This window comes from Cryptotermes secundus, unplaced genomic scaffold (assembly GCF_002891405.2).
Source record: "Cryptotermes secundus unplaced genomic scaffold, Csec_1.0 scaffold320, whole genome shotgun sequence".
Lineage (NCBI taxonomy): Eukaryota > Metazoa > Arthropoda > Insecta > Blattodea > Kalotermitidae > Cryptotermes > Cryptotermes secundus.
Window position 1 is genome coordinate 2,221,442 of NW_019731221.1, and position 26,975 is coordinate 2,248,416.

The following is a 26,975-nucleotide window of genomic DNA, read 5'->3' on the forward strand; positions in this document are numbered from 1 at the left end:
GAAGTCTTTGAAAGTGATGTTTATTTTAGGGCTCAGTTTGTGGGAATTCTGGACTGATTGAAGAAAGTCCTTTAATCATGACTACGGTACCAGTGGTTCTTCCTCGTCACTGCCAAAACCCACTATCGGATCATATTCTAAGCCAGTTCAATCAGCTCACACAACGAGGTGTCACACGTCTTAGTACAGCCTCCTTCCTGAGCCTTGATCTCGCAACTGACATCTTCTCACGAGATTCTCCAAAGCAATATATTGTATGCTTTCGTGTACTGACTTGTCAAACCGCCTTCTTTCTGTCTCCTTCCCTTATTTCTTTCCCCCTCACTTCCTTTATGTCCATAGTTCTCTCTCGTGTTCTTTGTTTATTCATTTCTTTATTTATTCCCTTATTTCTTCTCCTTCCCTTTATTATTAAACAAACCAAAGTACAAGTCACGTTTCGTTTCCAATTGATTTCAGATGAAGACATTAACTTCTTTGCACCATGAAGTTCGTGTTCCAATATGGATTAGTAAAAGTTTTAATCGCGATTTAAGAAATCATGACATTCGTAGGAACGAAAGTGAACAGTTGTTTAAGAAGTAACTCTTGTTGAGGGCCCTTCACACTTTATGTCTGAAACTACATTTATCTTTAATTTTAGTAGAGTTTTTGATGACAGGGTGGGAAACTTGGGCGCCTTTCTCATGTTACTTAAAGAACAGGTTAACAGACTGTAGTTAAGGAATTCAAACTGAAAGGAAAAATTCTAACGGCAAGAAAGTGTGGAGCCAAACTTCATGTGTACCAAATTTATTGTAACGAAAACTTATCACATACAATAGACAATACGTGCACTTAGAGTAACATCAATTATGTTAAAATTGTAACTGGATAATGTCCTCGGACTCCCGGTCACAGTGGTCGCGCGGTCTAAGGCATGAACTGTCTTCACTCGCTCGATTCCAGACCTGCTCTGTGTCCCATCTGACCTCATGTCCAACGGGTAATACGGCTGCTTCCCCGGGCTTAGGGCGGCAGCCGCGTGAGGTTAATCATTCACCTCCAGCTAGTGTCGAGGTTAGAAATGCTGCAGCTACATGTCCACTCCCCAGTATGGCTTCATGGCGTGGTGCTTAATTATATAATTAAGTACGGGGATAACTTCACTTTACAGATCACAGTTGGAGTACTTTGCTTTCCTGTCACGCGATGCTAGAAAAATCTGTACCCAATTTAAAAACTAGTTTCGTTTTTCGTGATGTTCACTTACACTTACCTTTTCTTGGGTCTTTGAACGCGCAGACGTGGCATTTTTGTGGCCTTCAAAACACAAATATTGTGGTGCACACAGCGTAAAGAAAATTGTGTTCGCTCTCTAAAACGGCAGGTCTTTTGGAATTTCACATAAATAAATTTAATATTCTATCTACAATTATAGGTACACACAACTAGCAAATCTTTCTAGTAACGCATATAGAAATGAAAATGCTTTCACGCCATGATCCAGTATGAAACCAATATTTCTCACCAGGTCCGTCACAGCAACTTCTTGAGGAACTGCACTTAGGTCCCGTGCCCCGTGTAGAATGAAGCTTTTCTAAACGGCACAAACATACAAAAAGTTCTAGGAAGAATTAATCCCCTATTGCTCTTTCATACGACACAAACAGCATAGAAAACGACGCGTCCAACAATCCCTCTATTGTTGCGTATATATTCCCTGCCGCGGTAACGTTTTTACCGAGCCGTTGCCTAGCAACTGTAAGGGGTTTAACATACAAACACATCGACGGATAGGATTTATGAAACGAACCGTTGAGATATGCTTAGTTGCCATTTTATACATACCAAGTTTCATAAATATTGGTTTAGGCATTCAGAAGTTGGAATACACAGTCACAGACAACATGGCGACCTCACTTCAATTTTCTTTTCAAAATAAGGAAAGCGGGCTAAGAATTATTCATAACATTAGAAATATTTTGAAGTGCGTGCCGCTTTCCTCTTTATTCAAGTATGAGCAAGCTCTTACTTCTCCGAGGATAACTCTCAGGAGAAGCTCAGCCACATTTACAATTTTCTGTACGGGAGAAACAGAGTAGATTTTCTGACGTCCTCTGCCTGTGAAAGCTTTGAGATTGTCACAACTGTGATTATGAAGAATTCTGTTGTGTGAGATGTCCGTGGAAAATAAACAGACGTCTTGGAGGAATATACTGCCAGCATCTTCAGGCTTGAAGAGTTAACCAAACAAGAAGCCGCCATGAAGCAGACAATAATCAGAGCTACTGCCTGCTTGGCGCTAGTCTGTTGCGTAACTTAATCTTCAGTATTGAAGTTGTAGTGCGAACCGTCTCGAAGTGTAGGTTGGCATACAGCAGACTACAAATCGTCATGTCCCAGAAGATAGAACTCGTCATCCCGTCCATAAACTTTGAAACAGCAAATCAATAACTTCCTCGGGTTCGCCATTCCAAGAGGAACGATTTTTATATTTACTATTTTTCCTGTAACGCGCAATTTGGGAAAGAAACGGAGTGGGGGGCGGTCACACGGACAGAATTTTGGCATTCCCTCGCAGAAGAATCTGCACTGTAATTCATTTTTTTTTTTTGATCCTCATGGTTGCTTTTATTGAAGTGTCTAGATTCTGGAAATCACATTCGTGTTGTGTTATAGGCTTCAAAACACGTTTAACCTCTACGATTATAATGAAAACTAACTCATCGTCATTTTCCCAGTACTTTTCATATGGGGGGCAGGATATTCAAAAATATTAATTCGAATTCGCTCCCTGCATTTAGGGCCAAAATTAACAAAAATTTCCAGAGATGTCTCTTAAACAGGAGACGTTTATATTTATTTATTTTTGTACGATTGGCCGTTTGGGGAAACAATATGGGACGGACAGACAAAAGAATTTATTTTTGACTTATATATGTGGATATGAGCATGTACTGTATTCAGTCGCTTGGAAACCGGGATCGTGGGTTCGAATCACACTCAGAGCATGGATGTTTAGTTTGTGTGTGTGCGTTTTTCTGTGTTTATGTACAGGTAGAGGTCTTGTGATGAGCTGATCACCCGCCCAAGGAGTCCTACCGAATGTGTAAGATCTAGAAAAACCGAAAGTGAACGGAGAAGTTCATGGAGGTAGGCCTAGGCCCACTGGGGCTGTAGTGCAAAGAAAAAAAAATATGTGGATATGATTTGTGAAATGCATCATGAAATTTCAGCTGTCTTGAAGTAATTTGTTCGGAACTCATCTACGTATGTTACTTGGATACTTATGTAGCTAGTAGCTAACCAGTTGCATAAGTTATTGGTTACTTAACTGGTGGTCAACTGATTACTTTTGTAATTAGTTCCTAACTTGTTTGCTTAGCTATTCATTCATTTAGTAGTTAGTTGAATGCTTGGCGTTTTTATAATTACTTTACTTATTTGATAATTTAGTTACATTCTCCACTGTTTAATTTGTTCTCTTGTTAATTGGGTTGTTAACTATTACTACGCAATAAGCTATTGAACTACATTCTTGGGTTAGTTATAATGCTTATCGTGTCTTTATGATATTTAAAACTAATAATTGGCCTTCCGGAAAGTGCCCCGCCCTTTAGACTGTCCTAGCTTTCTGAATTGCGGCGAAATTTTGGTCTCATTTGAAATTACTTAATTGTATTATATTCTTATTATCTGAATAAGGGACATGGCGTGAAGGTAATGCTTAAAGTAAACTACGGAGAAGAATTTCTGTCAATAATAGCTTAATTTGAAGTTCATGGAGGTAGGCCTAGGCCCACTGGGGCTGTAGTGCTAATGAAAAAAAAAAAAAGCTTAATTTAATAAGACAAGCGTTGCATATGTTGAACTAATGGAGTACTTTTCTTCTCGAGTACTTGAAAACCTCTGGTGAAGAGTTAATGGTCCATAAGAGGCAAATGATTGCTGCCTGCGTCAGGTTATTCTATATATAGTGAATAACTTATATTTAAATTGATAGCTTTGATTCAAAAATGACTTTGGGTGTGAAATGACTCGAACTTCGGACCGTGGTATTTAAACGCCTCTTCGCTGATTGAGTGCACTAAGTAGAAAATAAGTAAATGAACTCCACGTGGGGCATGGTTGTCCTTGAGACGTTCATAACTGCTCATCCCTCAAAGGATATCCACTTTTATATAACCCAAAGATTCATCGCCATGTTGGCAGAGGCTCGTCAATGGACCCCATCATGTGGGGAATTCATTTGAACTCTTAACCCCACACACTATTTTTCTAAGGTCTATTTTAATATTATCCCAATATATGCGCTTAGTTCTGTCAAATTGTTCTCTCTCTTAGGAAAGTCCAGTCTGGATTCCATTCAAGTTCAGAGACACCCGCCTAGGAATTCGATAATTTTCTTCAGCTATTATAGAATGTGCTCTCTGATGTGTTACGATTCATAACAAATTCTTAAAGAACGAATCTTCCGTACAATTGGTTGGACTTTTTACACGGAGCGTGAGCCTATCACGAAGCCCCTTTCTGCACAAAACAGAGAAGAACGAACATATATACATCAATGCCTACAGCGTCACTCGAACCTGCAGATACAGTGTTCCAGCGATGCGGTGTTTACGCGCGCTGCACCTGCGGAAAATAGAACGAATTTTCTTTGTTCTTAAATTAAGTGTAACTTGGCCAAAAAAGAAAGAAAAGACACAGAGAATAAAGTAAGAATATATATGAATGCATGAATGAATGAAAAGTTGCTTAATATGTTATGTAGGAGAATATGAGGTACTAAGGAAATACAAATTAAATATAAACCGATAGAGACTAGCGAAGACAATAGTTTACAGAAGAACACAACACATTCTTAACAGCTGGATTCCACAATATTATTTCTGATATTTCATTGCTTACAGCCTTCCGGACAAGAACTAAATGCTGGATTAATTTGGTCCCAATGTTTTTCTTCTAAGTCCTAAAAAACAAAATTACCTTAAAGTTGTATATTTGTCATGTTATTTCTCCCATAAGATAGCAGTGGTACTAGTGTTTATTATTCTTTGGGGCTGCAGCCTCAATTTGGGCATTTGCCTGTCTCCATGAAGCTCTTCCTTTCACTTCGGTTTACTAGATCTTAGACATTCGGCAGGATCCTTGGGCGGGTGATCAGCTCGTCGGAAGGCCTCTACCTGTACACGAACATAGAAAAAGACACACACACACACACAAACATTGAACATCCATGCCCATAACTTTTGTGTGGGTATAAAGCTTTGCTAGAATGTGTACCTGAAGTCAGAAAAGGCTTGACTACCTATGTGAAGAAGAAGAAGAAGAAGAAGAAGAAGAAAAAAAGAAGAAGAAGAATGCAATAAGCCGTTCCGCAGCGTAGATGTAAACTAGAGTCTTTTCTTCGGGAAAAGTGTGCACTGCAATGACGTTTCAGCGTTATTCCCAATTTACTGCTTTTGTTCTAGTATCTCTGTTAGCATGACGTCAAAACAACGCGTACTAGCCTTATATTGTTGTACTGAATTGTACTCTACTGTACAAGAAAAGCGTAGTTTGTGTAGTGGCGTCACAGAGAAGAACCAATTAGAGAAGACAAGTGTATATTTATAAGATTTGAGGTTTTCACGACGGTGACTATGAAGAAAGCATTCTTCTGGGATGTGGCACCGTGTACATGTGGTATAACCGACGTTTCGGAGGAACGCATCGCCTCCATCTTCAGGGTAGAAGGAAAAATAAGAAAATCCCCATGCGAAGGGACAGTGAGAACCGATGCAAGCAGACTGGAGGCGATACGTTCCTCCGAAACGTCGGTTAACACCACATGTACACACGGTGCCACATCTCAGAAGAATGCTTTCATGTGTATATTTAAGAACAAAACCCGTCTGAATTCAGCAGAGCCATTAAATATTCTTTACACTCTGTGGTAGTTCACTTTTAAAATCCTGTTAGGATAGTTTTTTGTGCTTCACTTATGTAAGATGGCATCTACGCCTTGTACCGTTAGCTACTTTTACTATTGTTTTAAATCTCTTTCATTTTACAAGTATATAACACTCACTTTTGGCACGTTTTAATTAAGACAAACAGTTGACTGTTTCAGATTCTTATCGCGCAACCTTTTCCAAAAATGCTTTGCTGTTCTCTAAACTCGAAAAATATACAAAGTTTTTCCTAGGTTTACCGTAAATAAACAAATATAACAGCCTTAGCATAGTCGTACATCAGCAGTTTTAAATTAAGTAATTTCTCATAAGGCCGGTCACAGTAGCCGAGCGGTCTACGGCATGCACTGTCTTCGCTCCCTCGGAAGCTGAGACCGTGGGTTCGAATCCCACTCAGGGCATGGATGTTTGTGTGCGTTTTTCTGTGTTTGTGTACAGGTAGAGGCCTTGCGACGAGCTGATCACGCGCCCAAGGAGTCCTACCGTATGTGTAAGATCTAGAAAAACCCAAGTGAACGGAGTTCATGGAAGTAGGCCTAGGCCCACTGGGGCTGTAGTGCCAAGGAGAAAAAAAAAAGGACTTGCGACGAGCTGTTCACCAGCGCAAGGAGTCCCATCGAATATCTAAGGTCCAGTAAAACGAAATGAAACGGAGAGTTTCATGGAGGTAGGTCAGGGCCCAAATTGGGGCTGTAGCGCCAAGGAAAAAAATTCTTCATAATTCGTAGAATTTTCTGCTTGATGTGAACCATTTGAAAAATACGATGCTTTTCTGTCTTATTTCACCCATCCTGTGAAGAGTAACTTGCTTATGGTCTACGTTGTCTAATGCAGCTAGATTTCTGAGGAACAGTTCATAGATCAGTTTTCAAAGGAACACCAGGTGTTGCTATCGGACTTGGATATGCATACACAGACAGCATGGAGATCGCATAATCTTACTTTCATTTTTTAAATAAAGGAAGTAGGATAAAGAATTTTAGTTTAGATGAATATTTGCATTCAAATAGACCGATCATCTCAGGAGATCTGCGTACATAACCATTTTATGTATATTTCTGCAGATGTGCCTTTCTTCTCCTCTGTGAAAAAATTCTCAACTCCCCAAGAGTAAAATTTCGTGGTCTTTTACACGTCACATTTCTTCAGCCCATATTTTCGTCAATTTTATGTTTGTTAATGCTCATCTATCGTAAGTGTAAAATATTGTTGAAACACAATCTCTTTACATAGACCTGCTTCTATATGGCTTTTTGACTGGCACTTTAATTTACAGAGATCAGACACCTTCGTACGTATGTTAAAATTTAGTGATCATTTCATATGTTGATAAATGGTAACTGAGATATTGAAATATTAATATTTGGCTACACATGACATTTAAACCCTTTTTGAGCAGGTGGTAATAAAGTGATATCCTGTTGTAGTTGACTTCGTGTAACCAACGTCTCTTTGATGTAGGCCTAACTCATGCTTTTGCTCATTAATCTCGAACTAAAGTGAGCGTCATTATGCATTCAGCAACGACTGATATTTATTGTAGATCGAGAAGCAAATGGATTCTTGCCTGTTAATATGAAGATACAACCAGCAATCGCTTCGCAACAGTATATACAAAAAAAAACTAAGCGATTGAGAATGTTCGTAAAATTGTTAAAATTTCACTAACGAAATAATAATAATAAAATAACTAATTCTTCGACAGCCATGCTAATATTGAGCCGTTCAATGGACACGATTCGTAGCCAGTTCAATCAATCTTCCATCTGAAAAATCTGTGTTAACTAATGGTATCCTATCATATTCTGAGTCTTCCAAGAGGCTCACAAACCAAAATTATCTAAAGTCACATGATTCCTAGCCAGCTTCTTTATTGGTGCGCTGTTGCCTAGCAACGCGCAGTAACATTCCTCCACTGAGACACATCTTCCATTGTTGCATGTTGACCATGTTTACCGAGCCGTTGCCTAGAAATGCTTTGAGCAAATCCGTTACAATTATGTAGGCCTACAAGCTGTTTTATGTGGTCTTGAAAGTCGTGACGTAAATGAGCAGTACAATATATTGAAAGAATAAAACAAGATTTTGCTCTTTTTTATTGTTTACTTACAGAAATCATTGAGGTATTTCTTTTTTCCTATAATTATCTGTTACGATCTGGAGTAAATATGTCATCAGCGTGATTAATTACATTTTAATTATATATATAATTTTAATTTATATTCACGCATAAATTTAAAGTTAGATGGGAGGAAGTTTCCTTCAGTCATTATCGAACATTATCGACGTCAGCAATCTTCGGGTGCGTTCGAGAGGCCATTGTTGATTGGGAAATGCACATGTTGGGCCCCTTCTACTAACTTACATCGAAAGACGCAAGACCTACGGAATAACTATATTCGATGCCACATGTATGTTTCAGTTCGAAGTATTTAGTGAAATATTGTTGACTTATGTTGCGATCAAAGTGGCCACGCGGTCTAAGGCATGAACCGCCTTCGCCCACTGGAACACTGGGATCATGGGTTCGAATCCCACCAAAAGCATGGACGTCTGTTTGCTTTCATTCTGTATTTGTGTTTTTCTGTGTGTATTTAGCGGCCTTGCCACTGGCTGAACCCCGTCCAAGGAGTCCTACAGACTGTGTATAGGAATAAGAAACTGAAAAATCGGCCAAGGCCCGAAGGATTGTAGAGCCAGAGAGAGTTGCGTGCAGAAAAGCATGCGCAGTGTGTGGGTCATTTTTGTCCCGTTTTGAGCTAAACTGGAAGGTGCCGAAAATTGTATTAAAATTCGAAATATCACATTTGATGAAAGTTTGCTGGGCTATATTCGAGTTGTTTCACGAATACAGAAGTATGGACGGAGGCTCTCCATGGGGTTGTCAAAGGTTGTAAAAAGCAGTAAGTATTAACCATCCGGATTTTTTTTATTGTGGACTGAAAAAGCAAGACATACCCCTATACATTCTACTAGAGCCCTCGTTACATATTTTCTTTAACTTAACATGCTTCTTGGGCATTTGGAATTCAATTAAAATTGTATACCATACTTCTGTCTGAATGATAGATTCCCCTTTCTTGAAATCTACAGATAGTTTCACTATTGATTCAATATATCGGCTTTCTTTTCTCCTCTATCTGACGAACTCAAAACATCTGATCCTTCTAGAACTTTCGAATCAGAAATTTCTCCCACCAGAATAAGGTATCGTATGTCAAGAGACGCATCAGAAGGATGTCATAATTTACAAAGTTCCTCGCTGTGTAATATTTTCCATTCTCTATTTTCTTATTGTTTCACATAGAACGTTGTTCTCTGAAATGTCCTGTTCGCTTTCATTGGTTGAAGTAAGACAAGTTTGTCTCGTGGTTGACATAGCGTGACAAGTATGGGAGCATGGTGAATAATGAATTGTGAAATATCTTTAAGGGAGGAGTTGTGGCCTATTTTAAATGTGCGCAATAAGGAAACTGACTATTTTCCTCGGCCGACATAGCCAGTCTGAGTACGCCTTAATACGAAGTGGGTTTCTTCCAAAAGAGAACCAGACGTGGCCACTTCAACGTAGCGTTCAATCTATAGATCTGTTTCGCAGGCATACAAAGTGACTTCCTTTGTTTAATTAAGTTGTTTCTCTTTGTTATAGGGGGTAGTTTGGAGGATACCCGCATGGAATCGGGAGCCCATCAGGGGGGTGCTGGAGGAATGCCCCCAGGCTCCATATATAACAGTACGGGGGCCGGCGCCCCCCGATCTAACAGTAGCAGCAGTTCTGCTTCGCCTCCGACGTCAGTCCAAACTCCATCGGTTAATGCAGCTGCAGCGGCCGCCATGTTGGTCGTCCCGCAGCCAATAAATGCGTCCAAGATGGGTCAGCAGCAGGGAAGCATCGTGTCCACCAATGGAGGCACAGGGCGGAAGTACCAGTGCAAGATGTGTCCGCAGGTAAGCTAACATGTTCTCCGAAAGCTCTAATTGTGCATCCGGTACATCAGCTGTACCCACCCCCTCCCATTAGATTGCAGGCCTTCATCTCTACACGCCACGTGACTCGCTGACACCGCGGTCGTGAACTTCCGATGTGACTTTACGTTCGAGAATACTAACCTTGTAATTTGGTAGATAGGTAGCAATATTTCGAAGGAACTTACTCGTTCTGTCTTCATGTCATAAATCTCACATCACTTTCCCTTTATTACATCTAGCTGTTAGACATTTTCTGTGATGCTCGATTCTTTATCTGTTCTTCCCGTTCAGTAGGTTAAATACGCGGTTAAAGATAGAGAACAGTTAGTTAGTTATTGGAGAGGGTGGGTTTCCCCATGCACTGAGACCTGTATTGGTCCATTGTGCTTCCCTCTATGATTTCTACCAGTCTCTATATCCTACCGGTACTGGTGCTTACCATCAGTCCCGCCCAGCCAGCGAGACCGGCTCTACTAGCTGAGAGGTATCTATAATGCTTCCCCCATCTACCAGAGGTATTAGAGACTGCTGTTGGGCGGGAAACGTCCGTTAATTTGGCTCAGTGACCTCCTTTGGAGATATGAGGTTCTTTTACGTGCCGTAAAGCTACGACACGGGACCCACGGCTTAAAGTCCCTCCCGGAGGACTTGTTCCCTGAATTTTTCCGCCCTTAAAAATTCGACGACCTCCGCCGGGTATTTAAACCCGCGTACTACGAGTCATGAGGTGGGAACGTTACTTCTAGACTACGGAGGCCGCTTAGAGAACAGTTAAGGCAACGTATTAACTAGCTATGTTTCACAGAAATGGAAGCTTTCGTCCATACCGGTATGCAAAACTATATTTGTCAAATTGTACCTCCTTGGTAAAATATTTGGAATCCAGGACTATCTTGATAAATTTTCGTCCTAGGTTATACGCGTCATTAGAATACACAAAACTATAATTTTGCCTGTGGTTCTGTATGGGTGTGAAACTTGGTCTCTGACATTAAGGGAGGAACATAGACTGAGGGTGTTTGAGAAAAAGGTGTTGAGGAGAATATTTGGACCGAAGAGAGATGAAGTGACAGGAGGTTGGAGAAAACTGCATAATGAGGAGCTTCATAACTTGTACTCTTCTCCAGGTATAAATAGAATGATCAAGTTAAGGAGGATGAGGTGGGCAGGGAAACAAGCACGAATGGGGAGACGAGGAATGCATATAGGATATTGGTGGGAAAACCAGAAGTAAAGGGACCACTGGGAAAACCAAGGCGTAGGTGGGTGGAAAATATTAAGATGGATCTTAGAGAGATAGGATGGGATGGTATGGAGTGGATTAATCTGGCTCAGGATAGGGACCAGTGGAGGGCTCTTGTGAACACGGTGATGAATCTTCGGGTTCCATATGCTGGGAAATTCTTGAGTAGCTGCAGAATTGGCGGCTCCTCAAAAAGGACTCAGCCCCATGAGTAAGTAAGTTGTACGTGTTAACAAAATCCATTCTCGTGTTTTCTTTCAGTACCCTTCTTCGTTTTAGAGGTTTCTTTTAAAGGAAATATTAAATATGATAATATCACCTGAGCCACGAATCGACACTGAAGATCGAGGCAGAAAAAGTTTCCGAAACCTTGGCTTTTCGCTCAACTAAGAGGCAGCTGATCCCACGGGAAAATTTTAGAGCATATGTTTGCCGTGAAGTCTCAAATCTTAGAGAATAACAAGTGCTATGAATATGTACGAAAAGTAAGACTTCCCTCAGTGTGATTACTGCACTCCATTCATGATAATAGACCACGTGTTTATTAACATTTTAGTATGTTAGATAGAATCTGTAATGTATGGACGTCCGTTAGTTTGTCTGCAGTGGATGTAAAATGTTTGTTCTTTTTGTATATATTCACGCTTATGCCTACGCGTAGTGACGACAATAAACATCAACCGTGAGGAGAATTCCGATTAAATTTTCCTCTCATAAATGCTCGCAGTCGGAGATTTCCGATTTGATGCACAGGTTTAGTATTTACCTTGTAGTTTTATGCCACAGTCAATAGATGGCTGTCGTATACCCACAGATATTCCTTTTGATATATCGAACATTAACCCTTGACCATTTCCAATCTCATTCTTCTTTAAAGTAACCACCTTTTGTCATTTTACACCCACAGTAACATACAATTTCTGTTGCTTTTAAAATTCAGGTGTAGAGATGACAAGTAACGTTTCTATCACCGATCTCTTCAGCTGCCGTATAAGTTAATCGTTCTATGTGAGCGTCTTGTTGGTAACATGGGCGAGTTTAGAAGATTTCGCTTTAATCCACCATGCTGCATTGGACCTGTGGCCCAGGTTTTTGACAGTCTCATCGGATTTGAAATTTCATTGGTACGATTGCTGTCTACTCAGACCACACTTATTGTGGGCTACTTAGGTTACAGTAGTGCCGTATGACGTTGCCTGATCGCTTCGAACTAGTATTTGTTTATAGTTTATAGTTTATAGTTTGCGAGGCTTCGAGACATGATGCTTAGTTTTATGATCAATTTGTAGAGTAATAGAATGTATTGATTCTGTGGACTATATTAATAAATTTCCTTAAATTTATTTAGTGTAAACCAAAGAAACATTGAAGTCATTGACACGGAATCACAGCAGGAAATCAATCTTTACTGCCCAATTTGCTTCGGCTTGCGTTCCTGGTAGAGTGTGTGTTAAAGAACACTTTTGCAGCAAAAAGTTATTGAAAGAATATCTGACACGTGTCTTAGGGCCCCCATACACACACAGTCTGGCCTCCAGTTCGGCCTGCACAGTTGAAGACTGAAAGGCAAAACTGACGTGAGTGGTGCGGCCGGCCGGCCAATCGTTTGGACTGTTGGCCTGAGGGAAACCCGTCAGTCCGTCAGTTCTATCTGCAGGACCGTAGCACGTGACGTGTGTGACTCAACATTATAGGCTGGAAGACCGTGACTGTGGCATGAAGCCTGCCGCTTTATCTGCGCGTGTATGGGGAAGGTCACAGTTTTGCCTGTAAGGTCGATCGGAAGGCCAAACTGTGTGTGTATGGGGGGCCTTAGACTGTGAAGTCTGTATACAAAGAAACTCAAAAATTAGTAATAACACAATTCAATGCTCCATTATTGCATATAATTTAACCACTAGAGCTGATCCTGAGTATGTTAAATTCATCAGACTGTCCGGTCTTTCTCCATGAAACAAAATCCTTCTTCAGCAATTAATGGTGGCTCAGTTACCCAAGAACCTCCCCCTGACCAACCTTTTATGAAATCCTGAGGTTCATTACCTGTTCATGAGACCACGTTACTGGCCCCCTATCCTGAGCCAAATAGTTCTAATCCAAAATGACCCAGCCTGTGTGTTAAGGTCTATTTCAATAGTGTTCTCCCATCTTCTCGAAGGTCTTCTAACTTATCTATTCGATTCAGGGTTTCGACCAAAATTTTGTATGAATTTTTCACGCACAAAATAATTTAATTCTTGTAAGTATGTATGAATGCCGGTCACGGTAGCCGAGCGGTCTGAGGCATGCACTGTCTTCGCTCGCTCGGAAGCCGAGATCGTGGGTTCGAATCCCACTCAGGGCATGGATGTTTGTGTGCGTTTTTCTGTGTTTGTCTACAGGTAGAGGCCTTGCGACGAGCTGATCACTCGCCCAAGGAGTCCTACCGCATGTCTAAGATCTAGAAAAACCGAAGTGAACGGAGTTCATGGAGGTAGGCCTAGGCCCACTGGGGCTGTAGTGCCAAGGGGAAAAAAAAAGTATGTACGAATACATTGGTCGCTGGCAACCGAAATAAAACGGAGTGCTAAATATGGTTTACATTTAACATGGTCTCCATATTGTTTTGCATTCTTCAATTTTTCCTTATTTCCCTAAGACTATTGCAGTAGAAACATCACATTCCTACATTGATATTGTATATAATCGTGATTCTCAGTCTCAAAGATCAGCCAACCTCTGTCTTAGTATTTCTTAATGAAAGCGGGTCAGTTGATTAAAACCCACTAATTGGGGCGGACAGACGGACATGACGATCACATAAACAAATCTTTTCCGCAAACTTAAGTTAATTATAGTAAACTAGATATATTTTATATAATTTTCATAGTTTCATTAGTGTTATCGAATACCAGCTATAGCCCTAACCTGATTACACAGCAAGGAATGTCTGAATGAAAGAAACCATAATAAAGTTATATATTTCTTTCTGTGGCTCTTCCCGCCCTATATAACGGCCAGTTTGTGCTGAAGAATAGGGAACGTATTATTGCTTGGAATTGGCTGCGTCTGGTTGGACAATTTCTGAGGAGAGCAAAGGTTATAGCTGGTGATAAGGGAGCACAGTGGGGCAGAGAATATTGTTGTATTCTGGGAAGGGAAGGGGTGGATTGCGTAGCCATCTCAGGCCACGGACCTCTGTCAATTCTTCCTCTTGCTGACTGCAATGAAGCGACAGGCTCTCTACAATAAACTAAAACATTCTTTTATATACCGAGTGTTGCAGGAAACCTCAGCGTTTGTTTTATAAACTTCAGTACTGACAGGGTGTTTCATTAGCGTTGCGTATTATGTAGATTCCCAGTTTCGAAGTTTACGGACTCACATACCCTCATAGTTCAATCCCATTTTTATTGAGCTGTCCCAGGTAAATGCTGGCATGGGTCCTTCAGATATGTGGTCATCACGTCATTCTTAATAGTTATCACCAATTTCACGCCGCTTAATAATAGACTCACCTTGCTAGACGTTAAATATACCTGCAGCTCGTGTAGAATCATTAAAGAACAACAAACTTCCAAGCATTTTATTGAGGCAAGATATTAAAATTAATCTTTCTTTAATATTCCGTTTGCCCGCCTATTAATTTCAGTGAGGTTACGTCCTATCAAATTTACAGATATTACAGAACTCCATAAGACATGTTTTGTTTAATATGGAGTGTAGTGCACAAACTCCTTTCGTGTTGTGGTCATCTAACTTTTGACATCGTGTAAATTGATAGGTGTATCAGACTATACTGCATCATGGCCCTAAAGAACTTTTTTCTTATTGCTAGTGGGGTGGGACTAAGTCCCTTGTACTGCGGCCACTTCTGGCCTGTTATAGCAGCCCAAGATGATAGGTGAGGGTGTGCGGCCGGTGCGTAAGGCTGACAAACTCACCGCCATCTGTGAGGCAGTTTTCTAGAGAAAATGTGGCAACCTCGATGTTTCACAAAACTATTGGTCTCCACGGCCTGTTACAGTGATAGCTGTACCTTATTATGAAGTTGTTTAGGTAAATAACATGTAGGATAGGCACATAGGATTGCTTGTAGGCAGAATCAATTCTATCTAAGATGTTACAAAAGGGAAGTCATCAGCTTTGCTTTAGTCGCTTTGACTTTAGCGGTGTGACATAGGTATACAGGAATTATGTGCGTGTTTTTACAACATCTTAGTAAGTCAGGCTCGATTCTACGCGTCTGGACTCGAATCCGTATGTCCGCAGCATAAGCACGATGTGCACATAGGTAGATAAGCATATAGCAAGTTATGGTAGTAAGCAGGGTGCGTTGATGGATTACGGTTTAGATGGGAATGTGCCTAGGGAGTGGCTGGATTTCGGGACATAAAACTACGGTCTAAATCAGCATCTCACGGTCACCTTTGCGAAGTGACACACCAGCAGGTTCGTGCGGTAAATTATGCAGTGTTGTGAAGTGTTACGCAACGTCAGAGCAATTACTTGCCAATTTAGCACAGAGTAGACAAGGTACGTGAGAGCACTGTATTTATGCGTGGAATAAAAATATTATTATTGCAGTAGTGGCAGCCTACTGGGCACTGCACATTATTTAGCCTGAGGGGCAAAATAGTTGCAATGCAATGCCGTAGGTTAGAAAAATATTCAACTGCACAGCTTTTTATGCATGTTAATTACCTAGCTGTTTGTATGCCTGCATAACAGAAATGCTGCCGTGCTACATATTTTATGAACGATATAGAGGTACTCGGGGAACGTTGTAGCGTAGTTGGTTGAGGCACCATGCTACAAGCCGGAAGGTCGCGGGATCAAGTCCCGATGAGGTCATTGGATTTTTCAATTGACCTATTCCTTCCACCTGCATTATGTCACTGGGGCCGACTCGGCCTCTGACAGAAATGAGTACCAGGAATATTCTTGGGGGTAAAGGGCGGCCTGCGCATAGGGCTGATAACCTTACCGCCATCTGTGAGTCGACTGTCTAGAAAATGTGGGAACCTCAACATCTCACAAACTTATGGACCTTCACAGTCTGTTACAGGGATATCTTTGCTTACTTTTTCCTTTTATGGAGTTACTCAGTGAAAGAATAAAATAAATATATCGTATGAAGAAAAAACACCGTTTCCTTTAGCATATTTTCTAAATAAAGTATTTATCTGACTAACGTCCGAATTAGAGGCGAAGCTGCAATTATTGACTGGTTGGTCCTATCGCACACCTCAGGCGTGTCATAACTAACAAGTTCTGTTAGAATGAGGATTGGCACACCACAGATTCTCCGTAGAGTGTGCTTGGAATTGTAGAAGTTCCTCTTCTGTGAGAAAACTGCGGCTAACCGCCTGAGCTGTTCCAGGTTGAAGTACATAAAGTTACTTTCATGAAGTCCTTTGAAATTTCAATTGAAGTTTTGCTCTTATCCACATTGTATTTAGTCTCACTGCTCCGACTGTACTATGAGCCACTCTTATATATTAGATCTCTTGGGTGACACTTTGAAATCACTGTTTCGCTCTATATGCACTGTATTAACTCTATAAGTTGTGGAAGGACAAACAAAAAACAAACAAACTCCACTGTGCAGTCCGCATACGAACTATACCGACCGAGAGACCGTCTCTTGTTGGCGAAGTTAGTGCCAACTATTGCGGATAGAGGGTGACACGTGGTCAGCGGAACGGATCCCCACGGCAGTTAATTTCAGTTTTCTAGACAGGAGCAGCAACTTCCTTTAAATAGCTCCTCAATTATCGTCACGAGGCTGAGTGGACCTAGTTCCAGACCCACTACTTCTCAGAAAATCTTGTACTCGTAGAGCAGGGAATCGAACTCGGGACCTCTGTATCTGTAGCCAAGAACTCTAACCACTAGACCACAGAGGCGGTCAAGTTGTGGAAGGAAGGACAGCTGCATTTATTCACATTATGGTGTACTAAACACTATAGATTAGCGTATTTATTAAACAACGCTGCTATCTGTAGGTACACTGTGGACATCTGTCTGCAAGTTTCGACACTTTAGTACAACTTAGCATACTTTTCACTGCCGTTTATTGCTGCCATATCCTGCTCCTATTCGTAGCTACTTGCTAACATACATAACGACAGAACAAACTTTAATCATTCCCGTACTGATTCCAGTTTCGTTTTAGTGAAACTTAACTCGCAGCTTGTCAATAACTAGCTTCTGTCGTAACAGTTCTGGTCTTTCAGTTTCTGTGCCTCTTTGAGAGATCCTTGTGACACGCCACCATGATATCTCGTTTGGATCCAGTTCCCTCATCATTCGTCGTAAGATTCCCTGCCCTCTTCAGCTGGTACGAAATTCCCTTACTTCTTCGTGTGGCACAAGTCCGCCTACCTGCACATGGTACAAACGACCTGCCTTCTTCAATTGGCACAAGATGCTCTTCCCTCTTCAGTTGGCACAAGATGCCCTTCCCTCTTCAACTGGTACAAGATGCCCTTCCCTCTTCAGTTGGCACAAGATGCCCTTCACTCTTCAGTTGGCATAAGATTCCCTTCCCTCTTCAGTTGGCACAAGATGCCCTTCACTCTTCAACTGGTACAAGATGCCTTTCCCCCTTCAGCTGGTATAAAATGTCCTTCGTGTGGCACAAAGTGGCCTACCTTCTTCATTTGGCAAAAGATGCCCTTCTTTCTTGGTGTGGCACAACATGTCATACCTTCTTTATATGGCACAAGATCACTTCCATCTTCTGATGGTACGAGATGCCTTTCCTTCTTCTGTTTATACAAGATGCCCTTCCTGAAATGAAACGGTCTGCCATTGAAGCTGCTCGCACCTCCATCATTTTCCGAAGTCTGGATTGCATCCAGAATTTCCTTAACACCCTCATTTTAGTTTAATATTTTAAAATTTGAATGTACAATTACATTCTAAGGTCCCTTTAAGTCAGCCAAATGTGGTAGTAATAGTAAGGTTTCCTGAAATGAAAAGCAGACTGAATGTTTCCGTGATGTCCTTTCTTTTCTATACAAGAAAACATTCTCTTAATATATTTACGCGGTGACATAAAATTGCCAATGTTTAAGACATATGTGAAGTTGGTTTTACCAGTTGAGAGATGGCAGGACTAATTTCTCTCGCTGTTCTGTTATCAGACACGAAACAAATCGGGGCATGAAAGGGGACTTTTGACAAAGAATCGTCAGGCCAGCAGAGAGGGTTCAGGAATTGGCAAAGCTCTGCATGGCAGATATCGCGGTTACTAATAGCCCAGGTAGTTGATTGCCCGCAGCAAGTAGTAACGAGGCTTAGAAATTGCAAATTGTTCTCAGAAACGGAAGGCAGTAGCATTACAATGCAAGATCATGTAATTCAAGCTATTAAACCTACATGCAGCTTTGTAATTTATACAATTTCGTCATCATCATTATCGTCATGAGCTTTGTGGGGTTAGGTCGTTAAGGCCTATTCCTATGAATCCCAAGATGGTTTTGGTCTGTCCGTTGTCTTTTTGGTCTTCTCCCCCCCCCCCCCCCCTNCTGTGACAGGCATTCTCTTTCCATTCTTTCTAAAAGACTCTTCCAGCTTTGTTGATATCTCTTCAGCCATATATCTGACTTTCAGTGTTCCTGTGAAATCAAAATTTGTTTGGTGGTCTAATTCAAAGAACCCCGGTAGAGGTCTCAACATCGCTTTCCTGCTACCACACGGCCTTTCCAGAAACTGAAAAGTGGCAACCACATGACTGAAGTAGCTCCTCGAATCGTTGGTAACACACACAGTTTAGAGACAAATACACAAGAATATCAAGTGATGTCACACATACTTATAGCAATTTTCTTCTAGTTTTGTCAGAAATGTTGGAAGGGATGTACGCGAAAAAGAAATAGAGTCTGATTATGAAAGTCAAATATAAATTTTTTGTGAAATTTTTTTAATTAATTTGATAATAATATTTGAGACAGTCGTCAGAAAACAACACGTCATAAAAATCGGCCTTGGCCAAATTAAATAAAACGCACATTATCACTTTTTTGACATTATTCCACTGCCTTCTTTTCAACTTCCGAAGTGGAAATTCTAATCCATTGGAACGAAAATGGCAGCGGTTATATTTTATTGAAGTGACTTATTACGTGCCGGACGACCTGGTTTCTATTCCGGCAATGCAGAGACATTGTCTCTTCACTACTTTATCCAGACTGGCCCTTGTCCATTGGGTGACGGTGGCCCGTTCTTTGAGAACGAAGTAAACAGCACGTGTCATTTTACCAGTGAAGTCTGCTGCGTTGGAGTGTTACCTTCTCCATATTCCTTGATGGCGTGGTCCTTAATGCTGCTTCTATCACTACTACTACTACTACTGCTTCTGCTGCCGCTTCTACTGCTGCTACTACTTCTACTGCCACCACTACACCACTACTACTACTACTATCACCGCCACATACTGTGCTGCCACTATATCCATCGCACCCACTACCACAACTGCAATTAACTATCTACTCTCTTCTTTGTTGTGTGATCGGAATATTCGGAATTGTTTCTTCGATAAATTTTTCCTAACGAATATTTTTCCATCTCATCCTTACAGATATACTCCGCCCAATAATACAGAGTGAAGGGTACAGTTCCCCAATATGTTCTTATTGTTGTAGAGGAGCTCTAACAAAGTCTCGGCGCGGACTTACAGAAAACACGTGCATGCATCACCTCTTCTGTTGTGTGACTTCACTGAGCATTCGTAATCTGCGGGCGCTCCATAGCAACGGCTGTAAGCGTCACGTATCGTGACACCACCTCTAATGTTACGTGCGCGTATTTCGGGCGTTGCCTAGAAATGTATCTTCATTCCACAATATGAACCATCAATCTCCATAAAGCAGAGAGCTTGCGCATATGAATAACTATCGACAGCTGCCCCTGTGCCAGTGGCGAGTAGCAGGTGCTCTGAGCGCAGAAAGAAGGACGCCCCTTGACCAAAGTCAGGAAGTGTACTTAAATTAGGATACAGAATAATGTTATCATTATGAAACCGACTGTGGCTCCAAACAATGCGAAATGGGTAACTACACGCTTGTAACTTGGTCCCAGAACTAAAATCTTTGTGAACATATTTCAGCATTCACGAAAAGTATCATAAGATATTTTAACTTAAAAAAGATATAATGTGAAGTTAGCTCTAGACAAGAAATGTATCTTCTTGGATATAACGCCATGTATTCCTTTAAAAGTCCAACGACGAATATTTCTCCTCCGTCTTCAGGATCAAAAAGTAAACCCAGCATGAAGCATGTCTCCTTGATGCTGGTTTCATGCTTGGCTTATTCTTCGACCCCGATGGCCCTTTGTTGCTTACCGCTGTGAGAATTTATAAAGTCCTACAACTCTGGAGAACATTTCTGGATGTGTAGAAAACACGTTAACATTTAGCGCAATTAGTCGGATCGCAAGGAGTGTGTTATGCAAATTGCTGTTCTGTTAGTGCGCCCAACCGGAAAGCATTCTTTGCTGTGGAATGCGCAGCCGCGAAGTGTTTATCCCCACTAAATTGAAACACCTATCATGTGTACTAAATATTTCAGGCATATATTTAAGGTTTACTACGAACCACGCTGAAAAATGCCCTTGGCAAGATTACTTCCATGGTACATGGCAAAGATTGAACTATTTTTATGGGGAAAGGGAACTTCGAAAGATTTGCGACCCCCTCTTTCAGGTCTTTGAAACAAGAAACGAAATTATCATAGCGACTCATTCAAAGTTCAAAGTTACTTTACGACTGACGGTTTGGAGCCAAGCCCGTTGAGGCTCACGAACAGAGATTTCTCTTTTGCAACTGAACCCTTGCGGCCGTAGTCCTTATGTAACATCCTCTCTGACGAGAGGATGGGTTTGTCTCTTATGAATGATCTTCGATTCAGCTTTGCCAAGAATACGTATCGCATATAGAGCTTCTTATTAAAAATTCTTCTTTTTGCCAACTAACTTATTGCTCCAACTGTCCTGCTTATAACGTCTAGGCACGGACCGCATAGAAAACACCGTTCCTCTATTGCGTTTGCGTCCGTTGGAATGCCCACGTGATTGCTACTGAGCCACTGCCCTTGAGTTGTAAGGGTTTTCAGTGCAGAGTTTGTCATTTGGTCAGTCGATGTGGCTGAACGGGATTCTAGCTAGACGTCAAAGTTCCTACACTCAGTAACTTCCCATCCGACCTCTTGCGGGATTGACCATACGTTACCACATTGGGACGCAGCCGGGCTGACTAAGAGCGAAGGGGTACAGTGGAGTGGGGGAGGCGAGATTCATATGTGTAAGGATGATGCTGTGGGTCGCATTCCACAGACTGGAGCCCCACTACAGTGTGACCAACAGGAACGTTCTCTTTTATTTTAATGGATTTGATTTACTGATGCTCTTCACAGTGGCTGAAGTTCGTGGCAGACAAGACTTCTAGTTTAGTTCAACAGTCGACATGAATTGTGTGTCACTTTCAATAGCATACATTTCACGCGCGTAAAAGAACCGTTTGTATGTGTATGAATACACTCTGTGTGTTTGTGTGTGCGTGCATGTGTGTGTCCTTAAAATCTTAACACGGCGTTTCACACACACTCATTAATGTTTATGCCACATTCTGGTAATAAAAATCGAAGGCTTAAAATCTCCAACATATAAGTATACATTTTGGCCCAGTACTTAGTCCTCCTCCTTTCCTCTTTTTTCTCTAATTGCTTCTTTCTCTGTTCTTTCCTTCCATTTGTCCCATATTTCTTTCAACTTTCCTGTTTCATCTCCTTTCTACTTTTATTTTTCGTTTCCTCTTTCTTCCTGTTCTCTTGTGTTTCGCATTTCTCTCTGGACCTTTTCCGTCGTACCTTTTCCCGTTCCTTTGTTGTTTCCTCTCTGTGTTCATTCAATTATTTTCTCTACTTATATTTCGTTCGTCCTGTCTTTGACCATTTTTTCTTTACTTCCATTATTTCTAGGGTGAGTTCCTCTTTCTTGCCGTATTATTTTGTTCTTCTCTCTCCTTTCTCCTTTTTGATTTCCTTCTTTTTTCTTGTTTCTCCAATTCTTCTTTCCTCTCTTTATTTTTCGTTTCCTCTTTCTTCCTGTTCTCTTGTGTTTCGCATTTCTCTCTGGACCTTTTCCGTCGTACCTTTTTCCGTTCCTTTGTTGTTTCCTCTCTGTGTTCATTCAATTATTTTCTCTACTTATATTTCGTTCGTCCTGTCTTTGACCAATTTTTCTTTACTTCCATTATTTCTAGGGTGAGTTCCTCTTTCTTGCCGTATTATTTTGTTCTTCTCTCTCCTTTCTCCTTTATGATTTCCTTCTTTTTTTCTTGTTTCTCCGTTTCTTCTTTCCTCTCTTTCAATTTTACTGCTTTCCTTCCATTCTCTATCGCTTCCTTCGTATCTTCATTTATTGTACATTTTCTTCTTCGTCCTGTCCCTTGCTTTTGTCATGTAGTTCTTTCTCCATTTCATTTTGTGTCATTCTTCTCCTTCCGTCCTTTCTGCTACCCTCCTTCGAGCACCTTCCTGTCTACACCCCGTCCCACTCTACAATACCAGACCGGTTTGCCATTAATGAAGCGTCAACCAGAGAACGAGATAAAAAATTTTAGTAAAAAACAAAAATAAGGCCTTGAATTTGCAAGAAGGCGCAATTTAAGTCTGGAAAAACACTTATACATACTTGTACTGCAATTTTAGTCCGGTACTGAAGTCATTAAGTGACTTAAGTACATGGTTGTGTCTGCTCCAGATATGCGAACTTCTGCTTTACATGTTCTGCCTGGTAACAAAGTCTATATATAGGGCTATTATGGTAACATATCTCGTTGCATTCTGAAAGTAAAAGTACTGAATAAAACTCTCTGTTATACTTATTTCATTCCATGATAAGATCGTTAAGAAAGCAGGAACACGATAAAAAAATATGCAAATTTTTCAAACGTAAGAGACAGACTACGCGCAAAGTTGTCAGTAAGAAAGATGAGGTAGTGGTGAAACAGAAAAGAAGAACGGAAATAGGAAGAAAGAAGAAAATAGAAAGCGGAAAGAAGNTCATTTGGTCAGTCGATGTGGCTGAACGGGATTCTAGCTAGACGTCAAAGTTCCTACACTCAGTAACTTCCCATCCGACCTCTTGCGGGATTGACCATACGTTACCACATTGGGACGCAGCCGGGCTGACTAAGAGCGAAGGGGTACAGTGGAGTGGGGGAGGCGAGATTCATATGTGTAAGGATGATGCTGTGGGTCGCATTCCACAGACTGGAGCCCCACTACAGTGTGACCAACAGGAACGTTCTCTTTTATTTTAATGGATTTGATTTACTGATGCTCTTCACAGTGGCTGAAGTTCGTGGCAGACAAGACTTCTAGTTTAGTTCAACAGTCGACATGAATTGTGTGTCACTTTCAATAGCATACATTTCACGCGCGTAAAAGAACCGTTTGTATGTGTATGAATACACTCTGTGTGTTTGTGTGTGCGTGCATGTGTGTGTCCTTAAAATCTTAACACGGCGTTTCACACACACTCATTAATGTTTATGCCACATTCTGGTAATAAAAATCGAAGGCTTAAAATCTCCAACATATAAGTATACATTTTGGCCCAGTACTTAGTCCTCCTCCTTTCCTCTTTTTTCTCTAATTGCTTCTTTCTCTGTTCTTTCCTTCCATTTGTCCCATATTTCTTTCAACTTTCCTGTTTCATCTCCTTTCTACTTTTATTTTTCGTTTCCTCTTTCTTCCTGTTCTCTTGTGTTTCGCATTTCTCTCTGGACCTTTTCCGTCGTACCTTTTCCCGTTCCTTTGTTGTTTCCTCTCTGTGTTCATTCAATTATTTTCTCTACTTATATTTCGTTCGTCCTGTCTTTGACCATTTTTTCTTTACTTCCATTATTTCTAGGGTGAGTTCCTCTTTCTTGCCGTATTATTTTGTTCTTCTCTCTCCTTTCTCCTTTTTGATTTCCTTCTTTTTTTCTTGTTTCTCCGTTTCTTCTTTCCTCTCTTTCAATTTTACTGCTTTCCTTCCATTCTCTATCGCTTCCTTCGTATCTTCATTTATTGTACATTTTCTTCTTCGTCCTGTCCCTTGCTTTTGTCATGTAGTTCTTTCTCCATTTCATTTTGTGTCATTCTTCTCCTTCCGTCCTTTCTGCTACCCTCCTTCGAGCACCTTCCTGTCTACACCCCGTCCCACTCTACAATACCAGACCGGTTTGCCATTAATGAAGCGTCAACCAGAGAACGAGATAAAAAATTTTAGTAAAAAACAAAAATAAGGCCTTGAATTTGCAAGAAGGCGCAATTTAAGTCTGGAAAAACACTTATACATACTTGTACTGCAATTTTAGTCCGGTACTGAAGTCATTAAGTGACTTAAGTACATGGTTGTGTCTGCTCCAGATATGCGAACTTCTGCTTTACATGTTCTGCCTGGTAACAAAGTCTATATATAGGGCTATTATGGTAACATATCTCGTTGCATTCTGAAAGTAAAAGTACTGAATAAAACTCTCTGTTATACTTATTTCATTCCATGATAAGATCGTTAAGAAAGCAGGAACACGATAAAAAAATATGCAAATTTTTCAAACGTAAGAGACAGACTACGCGCAAAGTTGTCAGTAAGAAAGATGAGGTAGTGGTGAAACAGAAAAGAAGAACGGAAATAGGAAGAAAGAAGAAAATAGAAAGCGGAAAGAAGAAAATAGGAGTATATTGAAGTGAAAGAGAGGAAGAATAGGTTTTCTAATACGTAAATACGCATTAGCCCTTCAGAAGTTTTGTACCTATACAAGCAATAGTTGATCTTACGTTGTTATTGCTTGCAGGCAGTTCAGCTACCTTAGCATTCATCTTATTGTCTGTATTTAGCAACAGGACTTTAGATGGGTTTCCATTAGAAGAAGTAAGTGTAAACTGACATAAGACTTGCGAACATACTTATAGGCTAAGATATGCAAATGACAGGTATATAGATCGGCAAGCTGAGATTATATTTGCCAGCCAATTCTTCAGAGAGCTGCCCGCTATCTGTGCATCGGTAGGCCAACAGTAAGCTTGGCAGGGCTTCACGCGAGATTGGCAACGTACACGAAGCTCTTCTAAGTCCACTCCCATATCTGACAAATATATCTGCAAAACGACACGTCATAAGAAGACGAACTTACATTAATTGTTCGTGTTGTTAAGGTGTGTGGTGTTGTCTTTACTAGTCTAGTGGACTAGTAAAGACAACTCCACACGTCGAGGAGGAAACAGAAAATAGGAGAAAATAACTAACGTGAGAAACAAGCTTCCAAGGAAAACATCTTATATTTTACGGAAATGACGACACCCTGAGTGAAGTAAAATAATAAGTAACAAAGTATAAAATATTTTCATTTCATTTTAATTAAAAAGAAGACCACAACGCGTGGTTTTTAAAACGAATTAGAACAGTGAAACAGTGTAGCAGTTTCGACCAAAATCTTAATGGAATATCTGTAAAAATAAAACCTGAAGATGGCCGTTTGAGGCCGAAACATGTAGTGTTAGAGAGTATATTGAAGTGAAAAATAAAAAGTGTTGCAATTTGGACGGATTATAGACAAATGAACGCTAATGTGAACAATTGCAACAGGATGCTGAAATACAGAATCACAACGTACAGACACATAAATATAGTAAATAAATTATATTTATAATACATCATTGTATATTGCAGATAAACATAACGATAAGACCACATCCATAACCGTGGGGCTAAAAGTACAACATAAATAATATTACAATTACTAAAATTAAAAATTGTTAAAATTTAACAGTAACAGAAATCATAAACGTACATTATACGTTACAGGAAACAGGGACGTCGCAAGAAGACGGTAGCGCAAGTAAAGATAAAAAGTGTTGGTCTCAAGCAAAATGTATTTTGATGTAAATGGAAGAACATTGGAATATTTTAACTTGAGAATAATTTCAGTGTAGCAAATTCAGCAAATGAACAGTTGTCTGAGGATGGCCAAGTAAGGCCGAAACATATAGTACTTTAATTTTAATATTATTTTAAGTTAAATATTAATTATTAACAAGGTTGCAATAAGACGGAAGTAAATGTTAAAAATGATGCATCAATGCAACAGGATACTGAAATACAGTATTAACGTGTAATGTTATTTTGAAGTGACAGCACACGATCAGGCGTAATTACAAACAAACTCGACCTGTTTGTGAGCGCAAATTAATTTTGCAACATTTACAAAATCGGTACGCGCTTTTATATTTTCTGTTCAGAGGTCTCCGTCCTGTTGATTAATCTGGTAGCTCAATGCGATGTGGAGATTTTAAACCACTGTTGCAGGCAGTGGGTGCCACATTACTGCAAGCTCTGGGTACTTAGGTGCGTTCTGATAGGCTTTGTCTAGCCGTACCCCCTCCCACTTCAGGCTCGTACTCACAATTCTAACCTATAATAATGTTAAATCAGGTCTTATTTCCTCTGCATATTGACTCTAATGATGGGTGACGAGAAGAGAATAGTCAATTTACAAAAGAAGTGGCCTCAACGGCATTATGTAAACTTTCAATAACCCTTTCGTTGCTGGTAGATATTTTCTCAAATCACATTATGTATACCTGAAGGATTCGATACGGGTAATGCGTGTCGCTGAAAGGGTTAACGCATTACGCTGTGATTTGGTAAGTTACGGCAATGTGAAAACTGTTTTTATACTTACATTTTTAGTCGGCTTATATCCTGAACAACAAATACAACAACAATAACAATAATAATAATAATAATAATAATAATAATAATAATAATAGTACAAAAAGAAGCAGAGA

The 26,975-nt window shown here is 40.4% G+C and overlaps 1 protein-coding gene across 4 annotated transcripts in view; it reads left to right on the plus strand.

The window, feature by feature from the left end:
* The window catches only part of LOC111866474 (zinc finger protein rotund), a 938,200-nt gene that overhangs the window by 781,567 nt on the left and 129,658 nt on the right, over positions 1 to 26,975 (plus strand). For all 4 annotated transcript variants that reach the window (XM_033752262.1, XM_023855448.2, XM_023855446.2 and 1 more), the window contains one exon: positions 9,589 to 9,887. In XM_033752262.1, coding sequence (XP_033608153.1) covers positions 9,589 to 9,887 — 299 coding nt within the window. The remainder of the gene's footprint in view (positions 1 to 9,588; positions 9,888 to 26,975) is intronic.